The sequence below is a fragment of the Neodiprion virginianus genome, chromosome 7, assembly GCF_021901495.1.
Source record: "Neodiprion virginianus isolate iyNeoVirg1 chromosome 7, iyNeoVirg1.1, whole genome shotgun sequence".
Classification (NCBI taxonomy): Eukaryota; Metazoa; Arthropoda; class Insecta; order Hymenoptera; family Diprionidae; genus Neodiprion; species Neodiprion virginianus.
Genome location: NC_060883.1, coordinates 1,408,537 through 1,433,146, shown reverse-complemented (window position 1 = coordinate 1,433,146; position 24,610 = coordinate 1,408,537). Strand labels below are relative to the sequence as shown.

Sequence of the window (24,610 nt, the reverse complement as noted above, 5' to 3'; positions counted from 1 at the left end):
GAGTGATTTACGACGCGTAGTGGCCGGCAGGAGGAAGGGGAGGAGGGCGAATCCATGAGTCGTGAGCGAATCATCATCAGTTGGCCGTGAGAAACCTACGCGATTAGAGGAAGCCGATGCCGTGTCGGTGGCGGGAAGTCGGTCAGTGACTCGCTCGAACGTCGTCGGTCTGCGGGCGTACGAGTGAAAAAGTGTGAAACACTTAGTGCCAGTGATAGATTGCAGTGTCGACTTCGCGTTGTTACCGGGTTCGAGCCGCAAGCCGCCTCTGCGTCGGTCTTACTTCGTTCTCATGTTCGCGGGTAGTGGCGGCGGCTCGCCCCGCATCATCGGTAATCCCGGGGGGAGTCATCCGCATCCGTAGGTATTGTGTTGTATCTTGGCGCCGGAAAAATGGCGGAAAGAAACAAGGTAACGACCCCGGCCGCCCGCCCCGTCCCCATGAAGCTCTTTGCTACGTGGGAAGTCGATCGCACGCCGCCCAACTGCATACCGAGGTAATTAACCTGCCGCCTTTTCGTCACCCACACGCACACTCTCTCTCTCTCTCTCCCCCCCTTTCTTTCCTTCTTTCCTTGTCTTTCTCTCTACCTATCTATCTACCTCTCTCTCTCTCTCCTCTCGCTTGCTCGCCCGTAACAAACGGCGAGTGTATTCAGATCATCCTGCGCAGCTGTATTCAACACGCCCTTTTTCCCCATCTTCTTATCTCCCTTATCATTCTTTCTTGCTCCGCATCAGCGACGACAACGACTACGACGAAGCTGCTGTTTTTCCAAACGGGAATACTTACTTACATTTACGTCGCTCTCCTCGCCAGCTTATAGTTATATTTTGTTTCACCTATACACGTTTTATCTCCGTTGGTTTTCTCGACCGTCTTTTGTCCTCCGACATGCTTGTTTTCTTTTGTTTTGTTCTCTGTCGTATATCACAACCGAAATCGATCGATTTCTTTCTTACTTTTTGCGCTCCGCCGGCTCCGCGGCTTATGCCATGATGCTGCTGCATCGGACAATGTACCGAGAATATATCGAGCTATTGTTTGTTGTCACATTCCGGCGTACTGCGATACAATCGTACCGGTTCTTCTCCCTCTTCCTCTTACTCTACGTCTTCTTCTTCTTCATTTTATTACCTGTGTGAACATAGACGCATGCATGCCTCGTACAGTATCGAAGAAACGAAAGGGATCGGGAAGGGCGAAATTGTTCAAGTCAGAAGCGCCGTTTTGTCTACTAGGGTCGGTTTGACGTTTGCGTTGTTTGGCTTTCGTTCAGCGGCGGATGTAAACTGTCAAAAGCTGTCGCGCGCGCAACGTAAGAAACCGACAGCCGAGACGCTTTTCGTATCACGCGTTCTTCTTTCATTTTCCCTACGACTACGATGTGGTACAACATTCTATGAGGCTGAAGTTAGTAACATTAGCGTAACGAAATGTTGGCGAAAAACAGTTACTATTTTGCAATGTTGTAGTGACTTTAAATTGGCTAAATTATGAAAATATGAATTTCTTTAGCGTAACGAAACGTTAAGAGGAAAAAACTCACTATTCTGCAATATTCTAATAACTTTGAAATGACTAAATTACGAAAATATGAATTTCTTTTTCTTTAGTACAATTTACTGCATCTCGGATGTTTCTAAGATTACGAAGTAACGATTATTTCAAAACATAAATCATTACGATAACGTTACTGACTTCAGACTCGTAAAATTCTCGTAAAAATACATGCAACCGTTTCGCGAGAGAAATACCACGTACATACCCTACATGAATCACGAAATGTCTTTTACTTTAAAATTACAAAGAAATAACAACGGGTTTTCCGAAAGACGAATCACTGCAATAACGTTACTAACTTCAGACTCATTATTTTTGTACGATGAAAAGAAGAAGAAGAAGAGATACAAGAGCTTTTTCTATTGTTTCAAACGTCCTAATTCAACTGCTGTAGATTAAATCATATTATGACCGAACACTCTGACGATGCGAGGAAATTCTGCGATTAACAACGATTCATCAACATGATAATCTCTTCAAAGTCGAGATCGTAATCTGTCGTAACCATCAGTCATAGTTTGCAAGGCTTTTTTCACCCATCACTTAATTTGCCAATGATTATTCCGACGTCTAATTCTTCTTATCATTACATTTTTATTTTCTTCCAATCTCTATCGATCGTATAAACTAGCGTGCGAGTTGTTAAAAGTAAACAAACGAGATAAATATATACAATTTTTACACGTTACTATTTACCATCGACTGGTAGTATATACCATATATGTGATGTATTGTACCTATGTATGTATGTATGTATGTATGTAACGCCTTACACGATGAGACTTTGATCGGATTATTGATTTTGATTTTTTTTTTTTGTTGCGTGAAACCAACCAATCACCGATCGTGATGATAATTCTTTGTACAAATATTTGTATCGAAACACGCTAATCCAATAGATGTAAGCCGTTTCGACTACGCGTCTTCTTGTAGTATTTCGGTTGGCGTACCTGACGTAAAAAGTAAGCGTTTTGACAAATTCTTAAACTTCGAAACAATCATCGGCTTATTGTTATACACTATACGTATAAAATATATTTTGGGCGCAGGTAAAGCAAGATATGCGTCAATGCAAAAACTTGTTTTGTACCGTAATTTTTTAATTACTTTCTTTCTATCTTTTTTTTCTTTTTATTCATTCTTTACCAATTCTTTATAAGGTTCAAGTTCGTATTTTTCAGTAAAGCATGATAAAGCGAACTACACAAACTGCATATTTTTCTGCAGACCCAACTCCTTGAAACATTTGTCGAACATTACAATTAGATTTTAATTTATTCTCGGAAAATATATTTCGTTAGGTTAACGTTACAACATCTACTCTGCAGAGTTAAAAAACATTTTTATGTACTTAAGAAAATGACGACGATAAGATAACATATGAATATGAATAAGACTCCTTTTGCGTCATAGTTTTTTTTTTTTATCTTCTTCACGCCTCTCCGAAAAAATAGTATGTCCAGATACGTATTTATAGACACGTGCTGATAATCGCATTGACTGGTATCATATACATACAACATGTATGCAACGCCATGTGCGTATTTATGTAGAATACTCGGTATATTATCGATTTATGCATAAAAAAGTATGTTACGCGTTGATTATATTTTCTGACAAATGCAGAAAAACGTTATAAAATTATGTAACGTATTACATGTATGTTCGTAATTATAGAAAATATGTGCATGTAAAATACACAAAATAGTCGGTTTACAGTCAGCAGTGCAGACCAATTTGCATTGGCGCTACTGCTGTAATATTACGTGTCCATGCGTACAAGTACTACTGTCTTATCATACACTTCTCCCCCATTCAATTTTGCGCCCACGGTGCAGGATATTTGCAATAAAATATAATAATACGGTTGTCGAATCACCGTATATTATACATAGGCATATAACGTATGTAATATAAATGCTTGTTAAAATATAACAACGACGAGGAGGGATATCGAGGGGGAAGGGAAAAAAGAATACCCGTGACGAGTATCTTTTACTTTTTTATTCAATCTATTCGTTTATCATAGATATTTATGGTGGGTAGTATTCAATTTATTGTTGGATAGTATTTAACGCAAAAATTATGAAACAAAAGAAAAATTGATCCAGCCTCACTCTGTGTACTATTATATATACAATATATATATTAACTGTATTCTTCGTAATACGGTATCAGCGACTTTAATTAATAGTAGCAGCAAAAAGAATACAAATAAAATTGAGGAGGACGTTGCGATGAGGAAACAGAAAAACGTGGACTTATACGTGTCTATAACTGAGCGAGACTTGGCAATTTTTTCTTTTCTTTGCCTTTCTTGTTTTTATCCTCTCTTCATTATTCTTCCTCTATAATATCAGTCCGGTCACGTTGTCGACGCCTATTCTCATCTATGCGCATGTGTTGTATCCATCCATCCATCCATCCATCCATCCATCCATACACGCCTTGTACCATGTTATGTGCATATCCTTGTATACATGCTACCGAAATATGCTAATTTCAAATCACTGAAACAGCTTGGCATACATGTATATGTATATATACATTATGTATAACAGAGAATAGTGGACATATATATATATATATACACGTATGTATGTACAATAGCGTATTAGGTATAAATCTAATGCGTCGCCGTTTTGCTGCTGACAGCTATCTGAACTTGGCACCCAACTTGCTAAAGTCCCGTGAAGCCCCGTCTATTTTTTTTCATCATATTCTTCTACATTTTTTCTCCATGTCCCGTGAAGACCCATAAAGTCATTCATCTCAAACTCGAGGGAAGGTTTTCTTTTTTTTTTTTTTTTTGACCCTATATCAAACGAAATCGAGTTCACCACAATCAACCGCATTCCCAAATCTTCGAAAATCGTGGAGAAAATTTGAAATCGATGCAAGTCGGGTGCCAAGTTCACATAACTGCTGCTGAACGGTGCGCTGTTGAGGTCTGAGAATAAGATCTCTGCACATACTGCGGAAGAAATATTTTTTTACTTTGAGATTTTTGTCTTCAAATAAATTATGCATACAAAGAATCAACGACAAATTATATATATAAGCTGCATAGGCATGCGATGAAATCAGGTGCGTGAAAAAAATATTTTCGTCATTCTTACGAAACGGTTGGAATATGTATGGTATATATATATACATATTATATGTATTTTTCTTGTGAAATTTTCATTGTGCGAAACGGATGGGTTACCTCATGCGATGACTGTATTATTTCTAAATTATTTTTAAAAATACTTTTTATTTCGTCAGAAAATGGAATCGTCGTTTCCATATCACGATTTATAATGTTACTCTACATGTAGATGAGTATTTGTATTGTCGATTTAACGGTGATGAAAATTGTTGGTAATTTACAAGGTGGTCAAATATCTGGGGAAAACCCAGAAAACTTGAGAATATCAGGGTATTTTTAATTTCCTAATGAAAAAAACTAACAATATTATTCTTCTATTATACTTCGTGGGAATGAAAAATTATTTTTTTGAGGTAGCACAAGTTTAATATTCCTTTCGCCCAGAAAACAAAGTTCTTCTTCCTCTTCTTCTTCTTCTTCCTCTTCCTCTTCTTCTTCTTCTTCTTCTTCTTCTTCTTCTTCTTCTTCTTCTTCTTCTTCTTCTTCTTCTTCTTCGTCTTCGTTTTTTTTTTTACATTGCATTATTCTTCAATTTTAATTTAATTTGAACCCAATATAGGGTCAACAATATACTTAACAATTGAGGTTTTGGTAACTAACTATGTATAGGAAGTGGTAAGACGTCATGTGGGGAAAACTATGATTTAGGTCATGGGAAAATCTGGAGGAACGTAGTTCATTAATTATTTTCCAAACAAAAATAAAAATTTGCGACCACCGCGTTGTTGAAAATTTTTTTTGTAATATGTACCAAAATTTATCGCACGATCCTCCTCCAATGTACGTACGTGCATCAATGGATATGTATATATATGCGTCTGTGTGTGTGTGTGTGTGTGTGTGTGTGTGTGAGGTATTGTACATCACACACACACGTATCACGTAGCAGATCACAGCAGCCAGCAGGGACGGCCTTGATTTCTGCAAATAGTGTATAAGCTATGTTCATACAATACACACATGCCTGTGGCAAGTTTCCATATACCTACGTATACTTACGATTATGTATTATAATAACGTACATAATCGCCGCCCCTATGTGCAACTAAAATACGCCGTGAGCCTGCTGCCGATGATGCGTGCAGTTTCTAATTAACCTGAAGCTAGAAATAGAAAAGAAGAATGAGAAAGAAGGAAAATACCGACGCGGCGGGAGAGATGGAGGGGAAAGGAAAGAGTGAAAGAGAGATTGATTATTGGGAACTGTGCGGCACAGGAAGGTTTATTATTATTATTGTTGTTGTTGTTGTTGTTGTTGTTGTTGTTGTTATTGTTATTATTATTATTGTCGTTATTTCGCTGTCGGCTGCAGTCAGACCGTGTACAATTGTGGGCGTAAGATTTTTATAAGTATATACATACCTATATACCTATACAAAATGTATAGGGTTAGATAGACGAAGATAAAGATGGAATAGAATTATGTTTACAATTTTATATATCCTCCGCATCACGCATACAGGGTTGAATTATTTGAATTTTGGAGGTACAAGTTGTAACGTAATGTGTATACATGTACACATGACTATGATGTTACGAATACGTCAGAATGATCTCAAGTGACGTTCGTATCATCGATGTGCCGCTGGTTATAGTCACTGTAGGCGTAGTTTTGCTATTTTCATCCAATAGAGTTATAGGTCCATAGGTATAAATACGCAGATTGTGTATTTATTCATTGGTAATGCGGAGAGAAAAGACTTCCTGTAATCTGTCTATCCTCTGATTTCTTTTTTTCCTCTCTTTTTCCGCGCGCAAATACCCTTTTTTTATATACCTATACATATAATATACGTAGTGTTTCGAGATAAAGAAGAAGAAATAATAATCGAATCGGCGATTGAAATTATGTGTATAATATATATGTATATACATATATGTAGGTTATGGATACCTGGTACCTATGCATATCATTAAATCTAAGAAACAAATGATTTATCGAATAAATGAATGAGATTTCTGCAGGAAAAGATTTTTATAAGAGAATAAAAACAAAAGTGTACGACAGTACTAGTAGGCAAAACTTGAGGAAAGTAAAAGATACCATAATTTCTCGTTAAGTAAAAAAATCGCTGAAAAAATTGCGAGGAAAAATATTTTGGAAACCAGAGAAAAAATACCGTGTACTATGTGTGAAAACAATTGAACAACGAGAACACAGAGAACGAGAGATGAATAGAAGCAATGAAAGAATGTATGAGATGTGCAACGCTGCATATCTGCGCATTATTCATACACAGGTATGTCCATCCCCCCCTCCATCGCTGTCACTCCTTTATTCGCAAGGAAGACTCGGGATTTGCCCCATTCATGATAAACTCGTCCGATTCTGCGCGACGCCACGGGTTGTTTTGCCGTGGTGATTCATAAGTACAGTTCGTTCTCCTTGGAAGCTGTTGCCTGAATTCAGGCGGAGAGAAGGACCACGACGTCACGTGTCGTGGGAATTATTACGTCATAAGAATTTTTTTTTTTTTATCGCCGAACATGAGACGGTGCAAACCGCCTGCACGCAAGTGTTCTAACTCTTTGATAATATCCAACAAATTGTACGTAAATTATGCGCATAAACCAACCGAACATGACTCGGGGGGAGAGGTGAAATGCTTTGTGGGTAAATGTTGTTCAGGGGACTTACTTTGGCTCGACAATGTCACCGACCGCCCCACGTTCGCCTATCCATCCATCCATCTATCCTACAGCCCTCCGTACCGCGAACTTGCCCTGTTATTGCGTGTGCTTTACCAATTACCGGGAGGAAAGAAAGATAAATTTGTTTTCTTTTTCTTCCTTTCTTCCTTTTTTTTTTTTTATCGCCCAAGGGGGGAAAACGAGATATAAATATAGCAATGGTGGATTGAAATGGAACGTAGATATTGATCGATTTCGCGTCATTTAATTTTTATTTTATTTTTTTCTAACTCTTTTATTATGTCCTTTTAGTTTTGGAATTGAGGGCGTAGTTCACGCAATGCAACTCCCACAAGCACGAGTGAATTTATCTTGACTAAATTCACAATTTTTACGATGTGATCGGTGGTAAAATTCTACTTTGTATATCCTTGCCATCTTTTTATACGATTAGAAATAACGTTTCACGATTTACGAAGCCTGGATATAATCATACAGACCGAATAAAATCGCAATCGTATCAAATGCGACCATGTTTATTGCGGAATTCCAATCTGGCCGCCGTTTCACACGCTTGCGAATTTATTTTGACTCTATGATTATTTTCAGGTCTTGTCAGTCATGATACACTATTTCACAGTGAATGATCCAATTCAATTAAAGATTTCAAAGTTAAGAATGAAAAGCGCAAAATTCACTCGTAGATGTACATGTATTGAATACAAAATTGATGAGAATCGATAAGTTATATTATAATATTATTATTTACAAAATAATTACACTTCGCTGGCTCGTTGAAAATTTTCCCCTCATACCATTTAAAAACTTCTCGGTTTTGTTTTTACAGACTTTGTTCATTGACACTGAGCCGGTTGGTTCTTCTGCGACCGTTGGGTGCAGATCTGGCGTCGATTAGTCTAGCCGTTAAAATGCAGAGTTCAAAGAGAACACTCAGATCTAACGAGATAGCCGTACCGGCTACCGGTATGTTGGACACTGAGCTGGAACTTCAGTTCGCCCTACAGTATCCCCATTTCCTCAAAAGGGATGGAAACAAGCTCTTGATACTTTTGCAAAGACGTAAGAGGTACAAGAACAGAACAATGCTTGGGTATAAAACCCTTGCCGAAGGAATCATCAACATGGCACAGGTACGCATGCTATTGCGGTCACATGGCTAAGAATTTTATCAATAGCAAAAAAAAAAAAAATTGTTTCAAAATTCGAAACTACGTTCTCTCCTTACAGGTTCTGCAGAAGCAGATGGACCTCGAGCTCGAGCTCATTTCTGACAAGTCGGAAAAGTATGGCGGTCATTCCGTTGTTCTCGCCAAGGTTAGCGTTGTCGCGCTGAGTTCGCAGCCTGTCGACCACGACAAGAGGCTCTTGAACGATCCTAGCGAAAGACTGGGTACCGAGTTCAGCGATGACGAGGAAGAATTTAGCTCCGAAGGAGAGGCTGAAGGCAGCGACAGCGAACCCACCCTGGAAGTACACAGGAGAAAGAGTAGAGCGAAAATACCCGCCAATGCCAGGGTAAGCGTAGCGTGGTTGAAAGTTGGGAAGAAATCTTGCGCAAGGATGTTGATTCTTATTGATTAGTCAGGTTTTGTGAAAGATCAACAATTGCGGGATTAAACGTTATTTTCCATTGCAACTAATTTCACTTTCAGCAAAGAAACTTGAAGCAGAAATTCATTGCACTACTGAAAAGGTTCAGAGTTTCCGAGGAACTGGAACACGACCAGGAAGAGATCGGGCAAAAACTTTCAGGTAAAGTTTGATTCATGGTTTTGACTCGTTTTCTTTTTTTCTTTGAAGGCATTCGTTTTCTGACTCTGTATGTTTGTTCACCTTATCAACATCCATATCTTATCGGCCGTTGAATGTGGTTTTTTACTACAGGCGGCGACATGGAAATCGAGGAGTTGTTTGACGAGCTGGAAGATTTGTCTGACAGCGGACCAGAGCTTGACACAATGTCAGTCAGCAGCACTCCAAAGCCATCATTAAGGCCGTTCTTCAGCTCTAGTCGATCTCTTTTGGCGCCGATGCATACAGGTAAGTCAAAGTCGCTTTGCGGGTGATGACGAATTTATTTCAACTACAATTAAGGACGTTGCCTACCGAGCTCGCGCGGGAACTTTGGCTTTGGAAGAGTGGGTGGGACTTGAGTCTATGCCCCTCGCCTGCTATGGTCCCCCACTCTGCACTCCGTTGGGACCAGGCCGCTTGCACTTGAACGTTCTGAAGTTCTGAGGTGCGAGGAATATAACTGGAAGCCCGTATGAGTTTCGCGTGGTTGATGAATAATAATAAGTTGCAGAAATCATTGAATAATCTTCGAGTTTTCAAGAGATCTATTGCATAACTCGTTGCAGTAAAGTGAAAAATATTACAAGAGAAATTACCCGAAACAGCAGTTAGCTAATTCATGACTAAATACTAGGGATGAGCGATATCAAGTAAACGATCGATTCTCAGAATCACGTCAGAGCACGTCTGGAGTCTACTATGCACGGCACATTTTACTCCTTCGCCTTCGAAATGCTTTTAATACAAGTTCGATATCTTCATAAATGACGGAGAAAACTTGCATCGCGTGAACGTCTGCAAGCAGCAGTTCCGCCGGGAGTAGGCAACGTCCTTAATTACTCGATGCCCCCTCCCCCCTGCCCTCTGTTATTAAAAAAATATAGGACATTGAGGCAAGTTGGTATTACAATTATTACTGTTGAATATCATTGGAACAGTCAACAATAGATGATTGATCAATAATCGATTGTTTGATTTATTAATTGACTAATATTATTGGAATTATCATTAATTTTACCCAATGAATAACGTTTATAGTATATCATTATTATTATTATTATCACTGTCATTGTTATTATTATTATTATTATCATCATCATCATACATTCGTACAATGTATTTTTAATTGTTCTCGCTCGTAGTGTTCGTAATAATGCTTTTTCCTTTCCGTTTTCGTTACGTTCATTATTATTATTATTAATGTTGTTATTATTATTATTATCAGTATTATTATATCATTATTATCATTAACGAAAGAACGTTTGTCGTCTGTGTGTCAAAACGCTGTGTAGCAAATATTATAATACGTAAAAATATGTATAACGATCCGTATTTCGCGTTAGAAGAGAAAATTCGAAAGAAGCGTGCGTGGTTGGTAATGAATTGATGACGTGGAAAAGAGAGAATGAAATGAGTTAAATTCTCGTAAAAAAACATTCACATCTATTCGTAGATTAGAATAATTTTATTTATCATATCATTTTATTATCAATATAATTATTCAGACTTGAATAAAAGTGTATGAAGAAGGACGCTGTTTGTAGAACAATTCGTTGTTATATTTGATACTTTGAGAGAACATTCAACTAACTCTTATTACCCTTGCTTTTGTTCCATTCAAATATGATGATAAGGCTTTCGATTAGGAATTTTAGAGACTGAAGAAAGAGGGCGGTGAAATTTTTTTTTTTTTTTTTTTTTTTTATGGAACATAAGTATTTCTTTTGTTTGTAAGTCAGACGCATATTAATAACTATGTTCAAGTCTGGTGGGTTTTTGGCTTTGCATTGTTGCATGGTACGATTCGGTAGTAGTAACCGGCGAGGAAATCGGTACCAACTCCGCTAACGCCGTAGCTCAACCTCATTCCTGTCTGGCTACCAAAGAGAAGAATCGTATCGGACACACTACCCCAGGTACGTAAGTCGAATAGTAGCTGAAATTCTGTCATAGTATCTCGATTCAAGATACAAAAACAAACAAAAAAAAAAAAAATGAAAAACGAACCATAGTATTTTACAAGTTTTTTCTACAGAAATTTTTTATCTTCGTCTCGAGTATTGTTGGTGAATTTGTCACACGTCAAATAACGAACATTTTCCTCTCTCAATTTCGAATATAGTCGCTTTCAGTTCTTTTTTCCTCTCGTTCGTTCCGAATCGTAGAGAACTCTCATTGTCTTTTGGTCTTGTATGTTTTATCATGCATATGATATTTTAGTATAGAGACGTGTTTAAAAGTTGATGAATTATATTTGTTATTCAATGCAGTTGAATATGTATACTATATATATATATATATATATATATATATACACACGGTGTGTGCGTGAGTGTGTGTATGTAAAGTGTGCAATACGCCGTGTGTCTTTTCCTGTTTGACTTATTTTTTTATTTTATGTTTTTTTCAACAGAATTGATTGAACTAGTTTCGTTCGTTTATTACTTATCGTTATTATTGTTAAACTTTTTATACTGACAGCTGTGAAGCTTCTATCTCTCTACCTACCTGTGTAACGTACGTACATCTATATCTAATAAAAAAAAAAAAAAAGCTGAATGTTTATTCGTACGTTTCTATTTGAAATTTCTATTGCTTTGTTTTACATCGTCTGTCTGTATAAGTAAATTGTTCGTTTTTTTTTTTTTTTTTTTTCCATTTTTGTTGCCTGATGATACAATTATACATAATTGTTGCTGCTGCTGTTGCTGTTGTTGTTGTTGTTGTTATTGTTATTAATATTATGATCATTATTGTTACAAACATTCGTGAGTATATTATAGCATACATATTAAGTTGTTTGGGCGATGAAAAGTAATCGTAGTTAAGTTTAATATTGCAAATCAGCACGTCTCTCCTTGGGCATTTTTATAATGCATCCGTTACCTTGCAACCTATAACAACCGTATTGTGTTTGAAAAAATTTTGATTTCGTTGGAGTGACTAATGCTTATTCAAAACGAATGCATCCTTGGCGAAATTAGCATGACTATACGAAATTTGGCAAATGCAATGGTTACACAACTATTGATATACGCCCCTGCGGCTATGCTTGGCAATCCTTGACAGTAAGACTAACGCTGATTTGCTTTGATATGCTGATTTAAATGTAGGGACAAAAAAATGGTCGTCGACGCGCCAAAGTTGTTTTCATTTACTTATTATATATGAAAACGTATAGTTTTTTTTTATTCCTTTAATCATTTCTCTGTACTTTAGTTCAGTCTTCAAGTACAATTGTCCTATTTTCAATTTTGTCTGCTGCACATTTTATCCGGCGTCTATCCCTTTCTCTGTCTCTCAGCTGTATCTACCAGTCTACTTTTCGTCGATCGCTCGATACGACATTCCGAGCTGTTCTAACCGATGTGTATTCTCTCTTTTGCAAATTATAAAATATAATTATACAAGTATAATTACACGCTGATATTTTCCATTAACATGGAATCTGCCTCCGCTTGCCGTGTTAAAATTTCTAATATTACAGAACGCGGGGTCGACCGACTTAGCGACGACAGTTCGAGGAGGGCAGACAGCGATTCGCATCCGGAAAACTGGACGGATCACGAAGCTAACGATGCGCCACAGGCGGTCGCCGGATCACCGCCAAAATCCAGCTCAGATCATACAAACAAAAACGAAGGCGCTGACAGAAGAAGCAGACTTTTTGCCAGGGATCGGGGAACGCCGGGAAGTAACAAGTCCAAGAAACACAGTCTCAGCGTCGACCTCAAACCAGCCACCGACATGAACAACGCCGAGGTAAGAAATCCAGGGTGACGTCAAACCCTCACCCTAAGTGACGTCACTCACTCCCCCTAACTTTTCAGCCGAGAAAGGCCCTCGTTGAACAATTGGGTCGAGTTCTGCCTGACGACAGTCTTCCAGAGTCCGTGTCGCTCGTTTCTCTGGCCGATCCTGGTGGTGCGGTTCTGGCTGCTCGGCTTCAGGAGCGAAATCAGCGCGTTTTGACCACCGCATCGCCAGCTGACATCAGAGCGACGTTCACCTGCCTCGTTGCTCGCATTCAAAAATTGTAAGTCGGGTTTCCGGAGCGAAGAGGAACAAGCTGGAAGCAAATTTTAATTTAAAAACTGTGTTTCTGCAGCTGCAACAGCTCCGCTAAACCGCCGGCTCCTATTAAGGTGGTTATAGCGGGCGGTGACAGCTTCGTTAACGCTGTGCTTCGCCACTACGTCGATCTCCTCAGCTTCAGGCCACCCGACTGGCAAAATTATCTCAGATTCCTCGTCGTTCCCCTCGGCTCCAACACCCTAGCAAGGTATCTCTGCTCCGTCGATTCAAGGTACTCGATGTTGTTTGGTGAGGAGTGGAGAGAAATCATGGAACGCGAGGGCGGAGGCGCCACCGAAGGCGCTGCAAGGGTCACGGAATATTTGGCCACCTGTGGACCGCTCCTGTCTCTTCCCATTGCCGAGGCGATGGTGACTTACAGGTGGGAATTTATATTTGGTTGGTAAAACGTCAAGTAAACTTGATATTACTAGAATTTTAAGTATCGATGGTCTACGATGGTTAAATCATAAGTTAGGAAACTAAAAACAGCAGTCTAAATCATCTACAACAATCTTATTTGCGCCGATGATGATGGTGGATGCGAATTATATGACCGCACTGGGAGTAAATTTGAGCAGTTTGGAACAAATTGCAAAACAAAATTTCAGGCCATATCTCAAGATCTTTACAAAACTAGCCCAAAAACATTAGAATCGGCTGAAAAGCATCAGAGTTTGATTATTTTGAATGTTCTAATTATAAAACCTTATCTCAAATTGTCTCTGTTTGCCTGATATTTCATTCAAACAGTGGAACTCGTCAATATTTTCAAACATTTTCAGACCAGAATGAAAACTCTGAAAACAAATAAATTCTCATTCATCCCTGCTCCGTTTGCAACCTTCGTGAATCTTTTTTTTTTTTTCAAAGCGCCGAATGTATTTTTCACCAGGGAAACCGACGACAGCAGCCAGATATTCATACCGTTTGTGAACGACGTTCGAGTCGGCTGTCCAGACAGTAGTGCGTCGGCTTCCGTCGACCTGGAAGAGGCGATGGCTGTGTCTGGTTCCCCGCCTTCGCTGCCTCCCCCGGGTTTGCCAGTTCCACCTCCCAGTCGACTGACCCCTCCGAGCAGCCCGAACGTTGGCCAGCCGAGAGACGGTTGGGAGCCGGTCGAGCTGCAACTGGATTACTGGGGAAAACAAACCATAGGAGATAAGGGAAAAATCACTCTGAGGCAGGCGTTCAGGGCGCTTCACGTCCAGAGGTTACCTCCGCTTGGCGAAAACCCTGGACATCATATGTCGATGAATTACACGACGAAGGAGAAGAAGCAGAAAAGTTAGTTTTCCTTATTTTCAATTTCACACCAGATTTTGGACGCCTTTCTTTGATCAGGAGTAATTTTTTTGCACGTAATGAAAGCCTTTCCAGGTCTCTGGATACCAAATTTTGGCCATTCAACCAGATTCCAGATTCTGGCCCAAGTTTTTCTAGCTCCTTTGTAAATTGATTTTGGTATTAGGATTTTAGCGATGGAAATGAATGTACATAAAAAATGGTTGGTATGAATGAATATTTATTATCAAAAAATTTTACAATTGGTAGCTTAATAGATGTCATTGTATTTAAGCTCCTATCAACCATCAGCGGATCCATTGAAACCATGAATATTGCATTTTTTTTAAAAAAAATACCATGTTTATGTAGGTTAACAACAATTTTCTTTTGATTGGGATCTGCTCTTCTCATTTGGATGTTAACATACCAGCTTCAGACTTCTTTATAATATTGTCCTAAATCCAAATTTTCCAAATATGTATTTCTTTTAATCGGCGTTAGTTAGAATTATTTCTAACTCATTAGCTAATTGATTAAAGCAGCTAATGGCCATAAATTAAAAACTTTTCCTGTCGAGTATTTAATTTTCGCCGTGAAACCGAACGTTATCATTTCTGATATTTAATCATTGATTTCATATGACAGTAATGAGACTGGGAAAGAAGAAGGAGAAGGAGAAGGAAAATGAGCCAAAAAGTCAGACCGTCGAAGGTGTGGCGCGACTGATATGCTCGGCAAAAACCCACAACATTCCATTGAAAGGTAAGTTTCGCACATCTGAGATATGCAAAGCCACAGAAATTCTCCCAGTTTTTAACGAAACTGAAACAAATATACGGGACAGCAATTGTTTGCCCTCCTTACATATTTTTCCTTTTCAGTCAGTATAGACGGCACCGAATGGTACGGCGTAAAATTCTTTCAACTGTCGGCGCAGTGGCAGACTCATATCAAGACGTTCCCTGTATCGTTATTGGCCTACAACGTACAGCAACAGTCCCTAAATATCACATAAACCTTGCAATTGACACGAGTAAAGTTCGACTTTGACATGTGCAGCTTACAGTGAATTTGACCCTGATCGGTTAGTAAGTACTGATTTCCTCGTTTCTTTCATTATTGGTATTTAGTCTATACATGCATTACGTTTATTTTCTTCACTTTTACTTTATATCACATATGTTATACATTTTACCGCGTTACGAGGATTACTATCTTATAAACTGAGTAGAAAAACGATTTACTAATCGTATATGTAAGTAGTATCAAACTTTTTATTCCAAATTTATAATTGTTTCGTACTTATGACTGCGATACGCCAAATCATATCCGTCGAGTTGTAAGAAAAATACAACCGCCTCGATTAATATCGAATAATTTAATCACTGTATCACCTTTACAGCCATATAGTTTTCTTCAAAGTGCAATAATTCTAGAAAGATTTGATCTTTCGGCGAAAATCTTTCCGATGAATCAAATTTATCTACGACGTGTTCTGCCCTTTCCATTTAAGAAGAAGAAAAAAGAAAGAAAACAAAATACCTTTTCCTTTTTTTTTTCTCATATTTTTTTATCTCGATATCTTTACAGCAGCGGAAAACAAGACTTCCGGCAATATGTTTATCATTGATAGTCGGCAGGAATCGAACAACATATCATTATATTGCTTGACAAATAATCAAGATTCATTGACGTTGCGTCGTTTGACATTTGACATAAAATGAAACTATTCTTTTGCCAATAAGCATACAACATATTTCTTTTAAAAATATAACAAACACACGTGTGTGCGTTTAACAGGATTTGAAAATTTTTTTCCTCTCGCTGGAGATAAACACTTAATTATTTTTTTTTTTTCGTTTATTCATTTACTTGTCACCTAATTATCTAAACAAACCCAAATTCAGCACAAGGTCGTTTAACAAGAAATTGCAATTCTTTTTAAATGTTAATTAATTCACTGAGGGAAATGAAACCGAGTTGTCTGAAGAACTGATCATTCTAATCATACTTCACCAGGCTGTCGTATGTACATATTTTATTTTTTTTTCTTGTCTTTTCTTACTTTATTGACTACTGTTTTCTAGATTTGAGATGTGCGTGCAACAAGACTCAAGCTTTATTCACATACTTTCTCTCTCTTCCATCTTTTCCATTCTCTCGTTTCTTTCCACATTGACGATGAACAAAGGATATTTTTTTAAACGACGCAGAAATTTTCTTTCTTTTTCTTTATTCTACCAATGATTCAATGATTGCATAAAATTATATATATATACTATCTATATGTATATATATATATATATTCATATTTTTTATATTCTTGACTCCCTTCTCATATTATTATTGTTGTTGGTTTTAGTGTTGTTATTGTTATTATTATTATTTCCTTTTATTTGTCCAAATTTCTCGACTGTTCGTTAAATGCCAAAGTCCATATGACAATGACAACAACTTTTCAATGGTTAAAGTTTTTTTTTTTTATTCACCTTTCACTCATTAAAAATCAAGGAATACGCATGGCGTTGTAATTATTTACCAAACAAACAAAACACAAAAAAAAGATAGAATTAGCAAGTCGGACAAGTCCTTTCGTCATTCGTTGTGCTGGCGGTAAAATTCCTCGCGGTACTTCTTCGCACATACATTGTATTATTATGTATAATTTCATGATCTTTGTATTATTATTCTTATAGAAAAGGGAGAGAAAAATACTCACAGACTTTTTTGTAATCGAATAATTTGGTAATTTTATACCGCGGAGATAAGAACAACTGACGAGTATATCGTAACAGGCAAATAATTGTATCATTGAAATTTCTTTTATTCTTTACTGTTTTTTTTTTCTTTTTTTTTTTTTTTTTTCTTTCTCCTTCTCTCCTCTTACTTGCACAATATTTCATCACGCTGTCGAGCGAGAGCAACGCACACGCAAACACACATGATATAATTTTAAGAAATAATTCAGTGACGGAAATTTTTGCAGTCATTAATACGTTTTACATGTCTAGAAAAAACTTGATACACGCTGTTGTCGTTACATTATTTTCATCGCCATTGACCCCAAGTTCTAAAGCTGTACGCTTTTTATCGTACATATGTATTGCTAATGCATCTTATTGTCATCGGATATCTACTAGAGAGATACATGATATACTATTATAATATCATACTTGGCAATATCCTCCGTTTTTAATTGTAAATTTAATTTTGAAGCAAAAGCCACATTTTTATTAATGCGATAACGAAGAATATTAATAAATCAAGATACGATGAAAATTTTTGGATGGAAATCGTGCATATATGTATATACGGAGTAGTATCTCGTATATCTCGTATATAAAACGTGTATATATAGGTATGTATTTCGGAGATTATAATACACACAATAGACAGTATTTTATGCGATATTATTTACATACATGTGCGATTTTTCGTTTTTCGTTGATGGTTTATTTTCATTATTATTGGTATTATTATTACTACTACTATTATTATTATTATTTAAACGAAAAGTTCCTCACCTTTTTGTTAAGCCTCTTTCTTTTTGCTTCTTTAATTATTAGTCACTGTTTTGTTCCTACTTCCATCGCGTCATTTCCATTTTGTGAGACAATTTTTCTATCATTTCATTCTCCTACTACAAAGTACGCAGCTATAAACAAAATACACGTTAAGGAGAACTTTTATTGTAACAAGTAACTCGTGGCTCGTGTCAGATTATAAATTTATATAATCGTTGAAAATATATCCGAGGAAAATTGCAGAGTTATGAAATAAATATATCAATATTGTACATGTATATACAGAGACATACATATGTATAAGATGAATTATTATGTACTACGCTACGATGAGTCTGCGGGTGGAAAATTGACTGTCCAAGATATCGTTGAATTGAGATTGTCATCTATAACGACTAGATGTGTAAGAGTTAATATAACGAATGAAAACATTCCTGGAACGTGACGAATCTGAATCTTTATCGAAATGCGTAGTGCGATTGAATTTCTCTCTGCGATGTATCCGTGAACGTAATTATTATAAAATTGTCGCACAGTCGAAATGTTCAAAGCTCAGATAACGAGATAGAAAATAGAAAAAAAATAAAAGAAGCTAGAGCTAGAGTTAAAAAACGCAAGTAGACGAATGAATAGAAATTAACGCAGATATAACGCAGATGCCAAAAGCTCAATTGTTACAATAATTAAAGGGGGAAAAAAAAAAACTAATAGAATCGAAAAGAGAAGGAACATAGAACGGATTTAAAATCTGGATCATAAATTGATCCTGTAGAAAAGTTTCAATTTTGATAATATCAGGGCAATATATACATTGTTATACGTGTAAAATTTAAAAGGAAGATTGGAATTATCAGTCGATATTACGATTAAAATATGTCTTTATTCAGCTGCTTAATCGCAAAAAGAAATTGAGACGGTAGAAATAAATTTGACGGTACGTATCGACGCTCTGATTCTCATTTCGTTAAACTTCGGATCAATTCATACGAGACATAACAATACAATGTCGATGTATAAATAAGGGGTAGCGAACAAAATCAACTTTCTTCCAAATCGAGGGACATTTTTTTTTTTTTTCTTCTTTCTGAAATTTACAATATCTTTCGGAGTAATATAATTATCATTTGATATGTGTGAGTAAAAAAAGTAAACTTGAAATTTACATGTAACGTAACGAACGATGAAAAGATCGAGAAAGAAGTTGATTCAATTTTCTGCGCCCTGGTTTTCATAATACGTATATTGTAATTGATAAATATTAAACATACCTATACATGTGATATAGTATTATATTATTACTACTACCACCACTACTATTGAACGTTATATATATATATATATATATTTGGTATAGGATATCACGTATTGTTATACCTATACCACCGAAGTTATTCAATAGAATAGAAATAATTATTGTGCCCCTCGTTACTTATCTCTCAACCGGTTGTTGTTGTTGTTCATTTCTGTAGGGATCAATTTCAAAAATTTTTCATTATCTCCCCTGGCGAACAGAATGATTACGTGTATGATAATGAAATGAAATTAAACTGGTTCAAGTACACAAAGTAATCGTTAACAATAACAACATCAACAACAACAAGATAGCCGTAGAAAGCTATTACAAATATTGGATAACAACTTTTATAATACACACACTCACACATATATATATATATACAATTTGCGTACGTAAATATTGTTTCGAAATAATGATGATTATGACTATGCTAATAATGATAATATATAATCACAGATGATTCTTAGACTGAAAACAAAATAGCCTGGCGAATTGTTTAAATAATAACAATAACAATAACAATAATAATAATATCCATACAAGGATATCAATGATGAATGAAATGCACCCTAAACAAATAATTTTCGCATGGGGGCACGCTAATAAAATATAACGTAACTGACATACACAGAATGAAAAAGCTGCAGCTGAAATGAGTAATAATTAGAGCGATAGAAAATTACAATAGTAATAATAGTAATAATAAAAATCCGCTAGTTTATCTAAGAAGCAAATACAAATAATCAATAAGCAACAATAAGTAAAATTTAAGACGAATAATTCAATGGTGAATATAGTGATTATGAAAACATTGATAGTTATTATTAAGAAGTAATAATGTTGTTGATGTTTGTAAGCTTGAAATATAAGTGTAACGCATTTTTCCTTTTCTACAAAAACTTTGTTACGCCCTCAGCTGATAGCGACAGCTTTTTTTTTTTTTTTCTCAACACATCCATTAATCTATGATTGAATTCTAAACACCTTGTCCAGCCTGTTGTTTTTATACCTGAATAATAGTACATATTTACGGTTTCAACCGCGTTCGAAAAATTCATAATAACTGAGAGAGAAAAAACATAGTTTACCAAACGTTGGTCGATTGACGTATAAGTAAATAAATAAACAAACAATATGAAATAAAGTCTCAAATTTCTATGACATAATATTTGCTTTCATTCGTTCGTTTACACATTACTACGAGGTGTATAATATTTAATAGCACAATTATAATCACATACCATAATATCATGTTGTTGTTGTTGTTGTTGTTATTATTATTTAATATTTCTTCTAGCGACACTGTAAAGGCCACGTTTCAGAAGTCGACGTCCTCATCATTGTAAGTGATACGTTCAATATATCTTACGTAGTTTTGAATGTTATTATTATTATTGTTGTTGTTGTTGGTATTGTTTGTTTGTTTATGAAAATGTTTATTTATATGTTGTAAAGAAATATGAAAATCTCTCGTCTCCGTCTAATATGAAGCGTTACGACAAATATCAAGGGAAGACGATTATTAATTATATTCATCGGTACATCCTGCGTACTCTGTAAATTGCTGTCGGGTAACGTTTCTTAACCGTTCTTTTTATATAGTATTTATCTATATATATGTGTGTGTATAGTAGATTACCTTTTTCTTATTTTTTTTTTATCATTAATTATTTTCTTACGAGACAATTTCATTGAAATAATTTGTTATTTCATATTAATTTTTTAACATCACATATCGTTGCATACATAATTTACATTTTATTATTATATGTATATACGTATACATATAAATATAAACATTTAATTGAGAATAATTAGATGATATCGAATATATTTTCAACGAAGAGAGAATGATTAAGTCCAAATATTTATATATGCATATATTTATATACTATAATATATATACATATTTGATATATATTTGATATATATTTATATGTATACAAATAACAGGGTACATTATTTACCTGATTAAAATATCAATAATTTATCGAAAATTCGCATTTTCTACATTCGTTTTTTATCATTTTGTTTTTTTCATGTCAACTCTTGACTAGAGATTACAGTTATATTGTTCATAATCGGTAATTATGATTATAATTTTTATTTTTATTTTTACTGCCGTTAATGACAATTGATAAATTCCAATTTCGTATGAGAAATGCGCTTCTGCATTCTACTTGAACTTACTCGCGGTTTTATGCGCAGTGCGTTGCATTCGCGATTTTATTTTCATACATCTATATGTTACAGTATATTTTTATGATTAATCGGATGCAATAAAGCACAAATTTATAAATGGTACCAAAAATTTTGTAAGAACGAACAGAAATAACGTAAGAAAAAAGAGAACGTTTTCAAAGTGACATCATACGAACAAAAAACAATTTAACATTTAGACGAATTTACATAATTAACTAGGTATTTGTTCGCTATTCACGATTCTTGCTAAACTAGTGTTCATAATTAACGAGCTTTGTTCTATTTTTAGCCTTAAATGTTCTTTTATCTCTTTGGATGGATACAAACTTAACCGATGATAAATAACCGAATTTATATCCGATAATTTAAATATTTGTTACATAAATAATATGACAACTGTTATTGGTAATTTTATTATGGTATATATAAAAAGCTGAACCGAAAATTCTCACGATTCAGGTTTTTGATCGTATTATTTTCATAAAATGATGCATAATCATTTTGATAATGTGCCTACCTAATTATAATAATTGTTTTACCTTGTTATTTTCTCAATTCTTCATTACTTTATATGACATTACATATTTGATTTAGACAATTCAGATTCCTTTTATATCGCAAGTATATGTCATCGATCGACATGTAGTAGAGAAATTGCTTAATCCAAAGAAAATGTATCGGAAAAAGTGAGAAAATGATTGTTTTGAATCTGAAGATTTCAATTTAGACCACGAAGATCTTAAACAGCTTTTCTTCAACGTTTTTTGTGTTTCTAAATCACTCTTTTCGCGAGTTTGTTCGTAGTTCTGGCTTGAAAGTCCGATTGCCATTTTCATTTCCTTCACCTTACTCGCCATTATCATTGATACTCTTCGACTTACTCTCCTTTGTCTCTGGCTGAAACGATTTTAAAATTGCTGTAAAAATTATATTATTCTTTGGGATTTATATTCAACGCAGATGTATGATTCCCAGCCGTTTATCCTCCACCAAGTTCATTTAGATGTACGGATGAAGCGCCAGCGCTCTGCCACGCAGACCTCTCTGTCCACCGACTCCGCCTTTGGGCACGACGTAGCCTCCGGCGTGCCTGGCGGCGCCTTCCTCTTCCAAGTTCCCGTTGCTTTCGATCAGATCCCGCAGAGGCCAGCAAGCCAGATGACGAGACTTGCCGTGGCGGGCGAGAACGTGATAGCCTTGCCTGAAACAAGGGACAAGTTACTCCGCGTGACCAGGCGTTGTCTAGCCGTTATCGATGCATCGTCTTCTCTGATTCACCTCGACGAAATAAGGCCCACCAGCAACGCCCAGTGCGCCTTGTGTCCCCTCTTCAAACACGGAGCATGGTTGAAGTCCGAATCGTACGGAATGAGGACCATAGCTCCGTGGGCGAGTGCATGCGTCAGCGAATCTGGACAAGTCTGCAAATCTATCAGAATATCAGGCCTATGTTCGGGCAGGTATTCAGCTGCCAGTGTTCCCATGTAGTCAACGCTGTAAACTTCTCCGTGCTGTGTAAAACCCCTCACTCTTGCCTCCGCCAGCAGCTGTGTAACCGAGACTGGCTTCGTGTACTCCTGTGACGCCATTGCGAGTGCAACGAGGCCGCATCTGTTTTTAAAAATATAAACAGCATAATTGTTTCAAGAATTCTCGTCTCAATTGTTAAGGAATAGAGCACCATCTCTGGGCTGATTACAAACTGATGAGAAAAACAAAGTGAAGAATTATGGAGTAAATGGTGAACAGAGATTATCAAGTCGATCGGTCACTTACTGAGGTCCGTCCTGTAGGATGGGTTCAACCTGGCAAAAGTACGTGACTTCAGCATCCTTGAGCTCGTTTCTGGATATGAGTTTCTCAATCTCAGCCTCTGCTGAAGTCAGTGTAATCTTGGCCCAAGGTGGAAGAGACTCGGACTGGCGATTGTCGGCGGTATTGTCCCTGGATGGGGTCTCCGGGAGGCTGGGAGGCGGCGCAGGCATGATCGCTAACGACGGTTTCTTTGCTATGTCGCAGTCGATTTCCTCCGTCCTGGAGAAGTCGGTCAGGCGTCAATTGCTGTTGATTGACCACAGGCTACTGAAATACAGAAATAAGGGATTTGGAGAGTGATGCAACGGGGGTGAAGTAAAACTTCGCATGACAGCCAATTTCACCTTCGACTGCCGAAGGGAGATGGGACGATCTTTAGTCACGAATTTCTCGCAATATAAACCGACAAGCAGTCGAAGAGGCAAATCGACAACGAGAAACATTGGTGACTCATAATCCAGGTTGTCAAAATAGAACAACAACCTGGGTTAAAACTACTCAAAAACGTGGAATACGTGACACGGAAGAAGCGATCGGTTAATTGAATAAAAGAAAACCACATGCCTGATAAATAATTATAATATTATTATCAGAAAAGCGGTGATAAATAACTATAGCTGGAAATGGGAGAAGTTATTCTGAAAGAGCAAAAATCGCGTGAAAATCCATTGAAGAAATGTTTATTTTATTGCTTTGTACAGAAGTACTCTATTCCCTGTTTAGAGATTTTTCACCATCTTTGACGTTTGCAGTCTGGCGGAACACGTAGATGAATTCGTGTGAATGCGTTTTTGCATGTGTGTGTGTGTGTGTGTGTGTGCGCGAGTGTGTATTTGGTGCTGTCATGTCATTCGGGATTATTATATAATTATCGAATGCATGTTAGCCCGTCGCGGGTCGCGTGATCTCTCTTCGTTTCGACGAGCCCGGAATTTTTTGTTTTTCTTTTTTTTTGGGTTAGACTTAACTGTGTCCTGACTCTTTGCTTTTCCATGGAAAAATCAGAGCGATCCTGTTCTAGCGAGTGAAACCCAACTGACGCGAGGCCCACGTCCTTCAGCCGCCCAACATCTTCCCTAATCCCTGGCGGAAAAAACAACTCGGTTGGCCAAACTGGTTGAAATCCGTTGATTCGTACGGTTGGCACACCTGGAGATATCTGCATGGATATGAACGACTCTGACAAATCTCTGAAACAACGCAGCGAGCGGTAAATCTCACTTGATTATAATATGATATTAGCTTTATTA

At 36.7% G+C, this 24,610-nt stretch overlaps 2 protein-coding genes across 4 annotated transcripts; one reads left to right on the top strand and one right to left on the bottom strand.

Annotated features, from left to right (window-relative positions):
• The first annotated feature begins 67 nt into the window (after positions 1–67).
• LOC124308843 (phosphofurin acidic cluster sorting protein 2) lies at positions 68–19,611 on the top strand. 2 transcript variants are annotated; one of them, XM_046771986.1, is made up of 12 exons: positions 68–497; positions 8,194–8,497; positions 8,595–8,882; positions 9,020–9,119; positions 9,252–9,407; positions 10,973–11,077; positions 12,649–12,923; positions 12,992–13,197; positions 13,270–13,617; positions 14,131–14,522; positions 15,168–15,284; positions 15,404–19,611. In XM_046771986.1, the coding sequence occupies exons 1-12, from the start codon at positions 394–396 to the stop codon at positions 15,535–15,537; spliced, it is 2,529 nt and encodes an 842-aa protein (XP_046627942.1). In that variant the 5' UTR covers positions 68–393; the 3' UTR covers positions 15,538–19,611. The 2 variants fall into 2 exon arrangements, with proteins under 2 accessions (XP_046627942.1, XP_046627943.1); XM_046771987.1 differs by lacking the exon at positions 10,973–11,077 and having other exon boundaries at positions 69–497.
• Positions 19,612–21,415: 1,804 nt separating this feature from the next.
• LOC124308850 (UPF0692 protein CG33108) lies at positions 21,416–24,442 on the bottom strand. Of its 2 annotated transcripts, none has more exons than XM_046771999.1 (4): positions 24,329–24,442; positions 23,322–23,627; positions 22,824–23,156; positions 21,416–22,746 (listed from the first exon to the last, which is right to left on the bottom strand). In XM_046771999.1, the coding sequence occupies exons 2-4, from the start codon at positions 23,528–23,530 to the stop codon at positions 22,545–22,547; spliced, it is 744 nt and encodes a 247-aa protein (XP_046627955.1). In that variant the 5' UTR covers positions 23,531–23,627; positions 24,329–24,442; the 3' UTR covers positions 21,416–22,544. The 2 variants fall into 2 exon arrangements, with proteins under 2 accessions (XP_046627955.1, XP_046627956.1); XM_046772000.1 differs by having other exon boundaries at positions 23,322–23,624.
• Positions 24,443–24,610: the final 168 nt, after the last annotated feature.